This window comes from Lactuca serriola, chromosome 5 (assembly GCF_051521515.1).
Source record: "Lactuca serriola cultivar US96UC23 chromosome 5, Lser_US96UC23_V15, whole genome shotgun sequence".
NCBI lineage: Eukaryota > Viridiplantae > Streptophyta > Magnoliopsida > Asterales > Asteraceae > Lactuca > Lactuca serriola.
Window position 1 is genome coordinate 278,986,105 of NC_136412.1, and position 9,849 is coordinate 278,995,953.

General features: G+C 32.2%; 1 protein-coding gene across 1 annotated transcript; it reads left to right on the forward strand.

Moving 5' to 3' along the window:
* The first annotated feature begins 1,038 nt into the window (after positions 1 to 1,038).
* On the forward strand, positions 1,039 to 3,437 carry LOC145050541 (uncharacterized). The gene is made up of 5 exons (XM_078998771.1): positions 1,039 to 2,219; positions 2,311 to 2,360; positions 2,445 to 2,594; positions 2,694 to 2,917; positions 3,006 to 3,437. The coding sequence occupies exons 1-5, from the start codon at positions 1,039 to 1,041 to the stop codon at positions 3,435 to 3,437; spliced, it is 2,037 nt and encodes a 678-aa protein (XP_078854897.1).
* Positions 3,438 to 9,849: the final 6,412 nt, after the last annotated feature.

Here is a 9,849-nt window from a genome sequence, read left to right on the forward strand (position 1 = left end):
CTACCTTAATACAAACGGTGTCCATGGACACCCCTTACTTTGAATTTTTTTTTAGAGAGTATATAATTTTTTATAGCTGGGACAGCCTTGAAGATTTTATGGGGGCACCCTCAAATATATGAATAAAAAGAAGAAGAATCCATACATAATTCTAAAACACAAACGTATTCTAAAAATTGCAATATAGAAAGTGAGAAAAAGTAGGACAAAAATAAGGAAAAACCTAAAACTAATAATTTTTTTTTACCAAAATACTGATTTCCGAGAACTTCACCTCTGATTTTCGACATATCTTAGGGTTTCTCGAATTCTCACATACTAGCGACCATCACCGTCACGACTCCACTCCGGCTCCTATCGTCGCTGCTACATTCTGCCACCTGCCGCCCTCTTCTCCGACTTTATTATTTATTTTGGCCTCATTTTTTGCTTATCTCTATCCTTAGATTGTCACACGTCCACAACAATATTGTTATATTGTAGTCTTTATCTTCAAAGCTGAAAGCTGAAAAAAAAAAGGTTAGTTTCTTTCTCTAGATAAATTGGTGGTATATAATTGAAGAAAAAAGTATGAGAAACAGAGAAATCCTTTTAATCGTGTAAATGGAAGAGAGAAATTGATTAATGGAGTTGGAAGAGAAAGTCTTCAATATAAAAAAGTATGGTCCTTGCTCAATAAAGTTAATAAAATATGACATATATGGCATATAGGGAAAATAATAGAGGCTTAGGTACAATAGGTCAATAGCTCCTTTCATTTGGCAGTACATAAGTATTTTCAAATTGAAAATGTTTTGATTTTATTAATTTAGTTTTTCATTGATTGTAATTAATAGTTTGATAATCTGCTCTTATTAGTTTAATTTTACTATTGATTTTAACCAACAATTTACTAGCCTTTATAATATAGATTATTTTAGATGTAGTGTAAGTTCATTAATTTTAAATTAATGTAATGATCATATGTTTATTTTTAAATAGTTTATTTATTTTGGTTAAAGGAGTATGAACTAACATTTTTTTTTTGTTTTAGGGACAATGTTAAAGTTTTTTAAAAAGATTGATAATCCAAGTTCAAGTTCTTTATCAGATCAACATGAAACAGTACATAAAGACACCAATGAACGCACCTCTACCTCAAAGCATGTAAAAATTGATTTAAATACACTCCCAGCGGATCCAGGAGAAAGACCAAGTATGGAAGTTTATCATGCCAATCAACGAGATGTAATTAGAAGAGCGTATTTACAAAAAGGACTTTATCAACCTCCAAAACATTCGTTCGAACAAAGAGGGATTGGAGGTAAACTTTGTAGATTTAATCCCTCTTGGTTTGATGATTATAAATATTCGTTGGAATATAGTATAAAACTAGAAGCTGCATTTTGTTTATGTTGTTATTTGTTCAAATCTGAGATAAAAAATCAAGGTGATTCAGATCATTTTGTAAAAGTTGGATTTATGACTTGGAACAAGAGAACATCTCTAGAACTTGATAATAATGGAAGTCCACACAATACGGCAGTCCAAAAATGTCAAATTTTGATGAATCAAAGACAGTTCATAGCCACTGCTTTTGATAAGCAAACCGAATTGATGAAAAACGAGCATCGTATTAGATTAAATGCTTCCATTGATTGTGTTAGATTTTTATTGCGACAAGGATTACCTTTTCGGGGTCACGATGAAAGTGAAGACTCGAGTAACAAATGTAACTTTCTTGAACTTCTTCAATTTTATGTTGATCGAAATGATAAAGTGGGAAGTGTTTCTTTAAAGAATGCTCCACGAAATTCACAAACGAAAAGTAGTTCTATTCAAAAAGACATAGTACATGCTACAGCGAAGGAAACTATTAAAGTTATTATAAAAGATGTCAGAGATGATTTTTTTGCAATTTTAGTAGACGAGTCACACGACGTGTCTTGTAAAGAGCAAATGGCATTGGTTTTGAGGTTCGTAAACAGTCAAGGAGTTGTTACAGAAAGATTTGTTGGTATAAAACATGTAAATGATACTTCAGCTTTGTCACTTAAGGTGACTATTTATTCATTTTTGTCAAGATGTGGATTGAGTCCACATAGGATCCGAGGACAAGGCTATGATGGAGCTAGTAACATGAGATGTGCATTTAATGGATTGAAGACCTTGATTATGAAAGAAGTGCAATCGGCACATTATATTCACTGTTTTGCTCATCAGTTACAATTAGCACTTGTGTTTGTTGCGAAAAATCATTCTGACATTAATGATTTTTTGATTTGATTTCTCGTTTGTTAAACGTGATTGGATCTTCTTATAAACACCAAGACAAGTTAAGGAGACTCAAGCAACAAAATTGGTGGAAGCACTTGCTGCAGGTTTCTTATATTTTTTTTATTCTTTTTGTTTTTCTTTAATTTACATTGTTTTTTTATTGCTAAAGTTTTTAATGTTAATTTCAGGTGACATTTCAAATGGTACAGGTTTGAATCAAGAAATTGGTATCAAACGACCCGGTGATACTTATTGGGGTACTCATTTTGGTTCACTTTCTAATATAAAGAGAATATATTCTTCGATTTGTGAACTACTAAAATACATCATGAAAGATAGTAATTGTCAAGATCATAAAGCAGAAGCTCGTCGTCTGCTGAAGTCGTTACAAACTTTTGATTTTATTTTTTGCCTAAATTTGATGGTTGATATCTTAGGGGTCACAAATGATTTGAACACCACATTACAAAATAAAGACCAAGATATTGTAAATGCAATGCATCAAGTGAGGTCTTGTAAGGAGAGACTGAAAGAAATGAAGAACGAAGGATGGGGACCATTTTTAAACGATGTTACTTTGTTCTGCAAAAAACATGATATTGAAATTCTGAATATGGAAGATCCATATTATGATGGAGTAAGTCGCTGCAAAGAGTCAAAGGTTAGAAATTGCAAAGATTACTTATTTTCCACAACTTTCTAATTAACTATTAACATGTTTTTTTTTTTTTTTTCTATTTAACTCACAGATTAACTGCTTGCACCACTACAAGGTTGATGTATTTGTTGCGGTCGTAGATATGCAATCTCAGGAGCTCAACAATCGGTTTAATGAAGTAAACACGACATTACTTGTTTCTATGGCTTCTTTGTGTCCAAGTAAGTCTTTTAAAGCATTTAATGTGGAAGAATTGCTCAAAATGGCTAAATTTTATCCTAGCGAGTTCCCAGAACATGAGCTTGGAGCACTTAAAACAAACCTGCAAAATTACATTATAGATGTGCGTGGAGATCCAAGGTTTAATAACTTAAAAGGAATTGGAAACTTGGCAAAGATGATGGTTGAAACAAACAAGCATACAATATATCCAATGATATATCTTCTACTAAAATTAGCATTGATTTTGTCAGTTGTAACATCCATCGTGGAACGAGCATTTTCAGCAATGAAGTTGATATAGAACGATTTACGCAATAAGATGAGTGATCAATTTATGAATGATTGTCGAGTGTCATATGTTGAAAAAGATGTGTTAGATAGTATTAGCAACGATGCAATTATAGATTATTTTAGAAATATGAAACCTTGTCGTGAGCAATTTTAAGATATTAACTAGTATTTTTAGAGCTGCAGTGGATCTTTGGTATTAAATTTAATAGTATTTTGGTTTAGATTGTATTATTGAAAGTTCGACTTAATAAAAATTAAATTTTAACTCGTTTTTTGTGTACTCTATTTGGGTTGGGACACCTGAGAATTTTAATCCTAGATTCGTCACTGCTTTAAAATAAAATAGTTTGACAAATTTGATAAAAAGGTTTATAAGCTTAACTCGTTTTCTGGAAAAATAACTTTAATTTAGAAGAAAACAACTTTAGTTTTCTAAAAAAACATATTTATTATATTTTGTTGAAAAACAACATTATTGAGCGGTTTTGTTTAAAAACGGTTTCTAATTACGAAATACGCTTCAAAATTGTATGGTTTTTTTTATAAAATTTTTTGTTCATTATTTTAAAAGTTGCTTGCACATTTTTTATGACTTTTTTGTGCAGTTGTGTTGTGCATAATTGATTTTTGTCCAAGTTTCGAGGCAGAAATAATTTTCTAGAACTTGTGATACTAAATGATGTGTTTTATGTACCATAAATTAGGAATAATATGCTCCGCGTATGGTTGGTAAACAAGTATGGATTTTTTTTTGAGTTAGATAAGTTTTTGTTAACTAATAGCACATTTCTTTCAAAGTTTTAAATGTTATGGTTTAACACATTTCATTATAGTAAGTCATGGTTGTAGAAGTAGTCCAAAAACACATTGTTCAAAAATTCACAAGTGGGTGTTATGTAATTGATACCAGACAAAAACTATAGCAAACAACTTAAGATTTACAAAACATCATATACAAGAGTCTATAAACGTTCCATTCCAACAATCATTCCAATCACTTCATGCCTTCGTTATTCGAAAATTAAACCTTAGAGCTACAACTTGAAATACATGACATTAAACAAACATACGTAAAACGGAAACATCTCCTGATTTACATGGATTTCGATTCAAAAGCTTTCACAAAGTTCTTTGCCTTATATTTGAAGTTATGCAATGCACGATGTACAACTAGTTATTATCATTGCTTGTTGTTACTAACTATGTTATTGGCTAATCATCGATCCGTGATTTTTATACTTAGGGCAGGATCACTTTTAGTGATACCCCACCCCAAGTCTAGGCCAAAACTAGACAAACAAATCAACATGTCCTTGCTCTCATTACATTAAGATATCTACGTCATGAAGGGGAAGTACCACCCTGTTAGAGTTTTTTAGGTCTCTTGGTGGGACTCTCTTGGTCCGGACAATCAATTAGCGTTACCTATCACAACTTACTATTCAACAAGGTGTATGCATGAACACCATTTTTATTTTATTTAATCCATTCATACATGTGCTCATGCTAATTGAAAATACATTAGGTTGAATGTAAATTCATATAATTTACAAAACTCATAACAATTAGCAAACCAGGATAAAGCATTTAGCATTTCAGAAGAATTTGTAACATTTCAAAAAAAAATTAACATTAGTTTGAGTGTAAATTCATATAATTTTCATGTACCACTTGGGAAATTCCACATGCATTCAAATTGGTAGTAAGATAGACTAACCATTTTTCCCCTTTGATGAATATATTGTTTCTTTGATTTTGAACTTCAATTCCTATAGAATTGACCATTCCATCCATTTATGAAATTGACCAATCCATCCATTTTAGTATTCTATTCATGTATAGGGTATATTCTATTTATATATAATGCATTAATTGTATACTTTGAAAATAAGTTCAATAACTCATAGTGCCAAGTTCAATAACTCATAGTGCCAAATTACCACTGGTGTGTTGTCATATCACTTTATTTACCATTTTATATTATATGGATTTTAACTCTTAATGTTATGTTTTAATAATAATACCAAATTCATACTCATGATAATACATCATTAACTTGCTAATATCTACTAATGACATACTAATAATTGTATAAACATGCTTCAAAATTCCGTATTACCAATTTATTGAATCTATACTTTTCAAGTTATGTATCAAATATCCGTACCACTTTTAAACTCATATTATCCTTCCAATTAATCAGTAATTCACTTAGTGATATGTTAATACATGAAAAAAAAGTGATTGCCCATGGTCAATTTCATCATTTGACTTATGCCAAGAAATTAAGGTTCTTAATAGAATCCATAATACTTTAATTAAATTCATACAAGTGAAAGAATATAGTATCATACTTTGAATTTCATAGTGAGGATGATAAAAGCCTATTGATTTACTCTTGAATTATTGCTTAAAAATACACCAAGAACACACGTACACAAGTCTAAAGAGAATTTTTGGGTAAAAAAATGTTAAAACATGGGTAAAAAACTAAATTTTTGAGAGTCAAATGATCTTTGTTCGGTGCATGCAACATATACACATGTAGATTAAGAGACAAGTCATAGTGTGCCCAGAAATTATATCCTAAGACTATTTTCATGTACCCTTGTGTCCCACATATATACATGGTGGTTGGCCAAGCGCTAGTCAACTCACTAGGTGACTCGTTTGAGAACTCAACCGCTGGTTCCAACTTTGGACCTCTATTTGATATGATTTTTCTTTAATTAATTATGTAATGTCCCATTTTCACAAGTAAAATTTTCATTTTTAAATAAGGTAAAATAACCATTTACATAAAACGGAAGTTAAGAAAACCCATTTGTTTTGAAATACGATTGTTTGAAAATCAGAGTAATACAAATAAAAATGGAATCTCCATTGTTGTTGATGAGTGTGTACAGTCATGCATTTGCCTTCCCACGATCACCAATGGTACTTAAGAAACATTTAATCCAAAACTATAAGTCAAAGCTTAGTAAGTTTCGAAAAAATACCACACATTACAAAAAACATACAATACATATACACATGAGCCTTCAATCTGCCTGGCCCCATTGTAAGGCCTACAACATGCATGGACCGCTCTCCTGAGCCAATAATCTGACTGGACTGTCTCGCAAGGCCTATGGTACACCTAGAGCGCTCTCTCTTAGCATACGGTTGATCCACACCTAACCTACAACAAATTGTTGGCCCACCTATGTATATTGTCCTACAGTATATAAAGCAGGACCGACTCAACCCATCACCCAATATGTAAACATATAGATCAAACAAACAATCATCTAAACACATAAGCACATGCAACTATCAACACTAGACTGAACCCTCTATCGCATACATATATCATACAATACTCTACATCACCACTGATAGATCACTAATGAATGCATAACTATATACAACCAGAGGTTAGATAGACCGTCGAACCAATGATCCCAATCTAGAGCTACAATTAAACAAAGAATAGGCAAGAAAGCCTAGATCAAGAGTTCTCAAGTTACCCTACATGACTACATGCAACCCCTAGGGCACTCAACAAGACGATCACCGACCCTTGGTACTCAAACCAACATACTGCTAGTCCTATATCCTAACATACAAGAATATATAAGGTAACACATAGTATAGTGAGGAAACTCACCTAAATCGAAGACCCAAGGAAACACATGTAACATCTCTAAAATCACAACCAATTTTGTCACACCCCAAAACCGAGAACGACGGAAACGTTCTGGGGCGGAGGACGTCATGTAATGTATCACAACAATGTAAAGTAGTAAACAAGCAACAACATTATCCATTGCATTAATAGTATAATTTTAATTACAAGTGTGTTCTTTCATAGTATAAGACAACAAAATAAATAATCAAAATAAAAGAGGAGTCTTGATTTCTCCGTCTTCACAAAACATGGTCGTCGTACCTGTCTATTTGTGACATGAGAATACAAGTTATTTTGAAAGCGAGTACAAAAAGCTGGTGAATTCATAAGTATTAATGTGTCTTTGATTTGTAGAACTTGTAATGAAAGACTTGAAATTGTTTTCAAAGAAAGTTCGTATAAGTATGAAAATGTTTGTAAGTAGTTGCAAGCGTTTGAAAAACGCTAGAAATCCATATGATTCCTATTAGTATAAAAGAAATCTTCTACCAAGACCTAACTATTTTGAAAGTAGCTTTCTACCAAGACCCAATTGTTTTGAAAGTAGCCTTCTACCAAGACCTAACTGTTTTGAAAGTAGTCTTCTACCAAGACCTAACTGTTTTGAAAGTAGCCTTCTACCAAGACCTAATTGTTTTGAAAGTAGTCTTCTACCAAGACCCGACTATACGACTATTATTATTAATTTAAGAAATTGTATCCTTTGGTACTAGGATACTCAAATATAATTCACCTCATCGGTTATGTGAATGTCCCACAAGATAAAGGTAATAATATAAATAACTTAAGTATTATCCTTTTGTACTAGGATAACTAACAGTGTTAATTGAAGACATCTGTAGATGTACATTTACCTCTGTAGCTAACAGCTAGGTGTAGGAATAGTTAGTCCCTTAAAGTATACCTATAATGGTATCAACCGTACACATCTGTAGATGCACATTTACCTCTATAGCTAACAGTGGTTATAGGAATGGTTAGTCCCACAAATTATCCTTTGGTACTAGGATATTAAGTCCAATCTATCTCGTCGATTATGTGATTGTATCACAAAATAAAGATAAGAAGGAGAGTTATATAACAGTATCTATACATATAATATGTAATGGTAACTCATAATATAGTATCTACGTAACAGTATCCATGTAAGCGTATCTATGTAAACGTACTCATGTAAGCGTATCTATGTAAACGTACTCATGTAACGTGTAATGTATTAGTATAGACTCGTGAATGAAGTGACTCTTGTGTGATTCCTTGTACTTGGAATGGTAAGTAGTATCTCCTAACTATACCTATAATAGTTACTAACAATGTACGTGTATAGCCTAAAGTATGCCTTTGCTACCCAAAGGTACTGAACTGACTGAGGAAAACTTTTATATCTACATATGTATACATGATATATAACTAATATTTAGACAACATTTTGACGGATAACCGATACCCCATAGCCACATCCCAACGAGGAAAAGGAAATAGAGTGAGTTAACCTTCCTAAGTCCTTTAAACATTACTTATATAACTATACGTATATGGGCATGCATTTGATAATATAAAAGCATAAAATAAGCTTTGTAAAACATTTTAAAAAGATTAATATCTAAGAAAAGATCGACTTGATGTCAGCTTATAAAGCGGTTTGGAAGTATTTGCTTTGATAAAACAGTTTAAGTATAATGAAAACTTTGTTTGAAACACAATTATAAAAGAGTTTGAAATGAAACATACAGTGTATAATAAACAGTTTAATCAAGAGTTTTAAACATATAAAAACATTTAAGATAAACATTTGAAGAAATATTTTTGGTAAAACAGTTACCGCATATAAATCCATTTTCTTGTTAGTTATTAATCACGTGTGATTGATAGAATAACTAGCATGATTTAACTTGTATCCCCCACCCAATAAAGCATTTAAAAATATTTTAGAAACATTTAAAAGGTTAATTCAAGGGGTATGAACTCACCTGTAGTTGGTGGTTTGGATGTATTGACTGCCGTAGGATGCTAAGTGTCAAGTGAAGACTTGTAAACACACAAGGATCCTAGTTAACATATAGTAGTACATATATGTATCCAATTAGTCTTTAAACAACTAATTAATAAAGTTAAGAATCCTAGGACATGATAAACACTTTATAAAAGTGTCATAAGTGCTAAGGAGTGCATCTAAGAGTTGTAGGACAAAGCCATTGAGTTTAGGGTTCAATAGAACCCCTTTCATGAGTTTACACTTTAATGACCATAAATCATTGAGTTTATGGTCATAAACTCTTGAGTTTACGGTCGTAACCTCATAATCCTTTGACCATTTGTTGATTTGAAGTCCTAGAAGTCATTTTGAAGCATCCTAACTCCAAGTCTAAGCCTTAGGAAGTGATTAGGGCAACAATTCACTCCTAAATGGAGTTTACGGCCCGTGGACCATTTCTCCATGTGTTTGCTACCATAAACTCCTATGGACCATGGTATTTTGATGTTTTCAAGTCCTAAACACTTAAAGGTAAAAGTCTAGGCTAGTTTCTAGGCATAAGGAAGGAATATGGGGCATCATAACACATTTTGGGGTGTTTACGGTTTTGGTAGATCCCCAAATCGTAAACACATATAAATGGGGGCTTCATGGTGCTTTTCATGTGCTAAAACCATCAAGGAAGGGTTCCATACTAGTTTCTGAGTGTAAGGAAAGAGTTGGGAGCACTTTGGCACCCAAATTAGCGTAAACTCCTTTTTTGTGATTCTTGAGTTT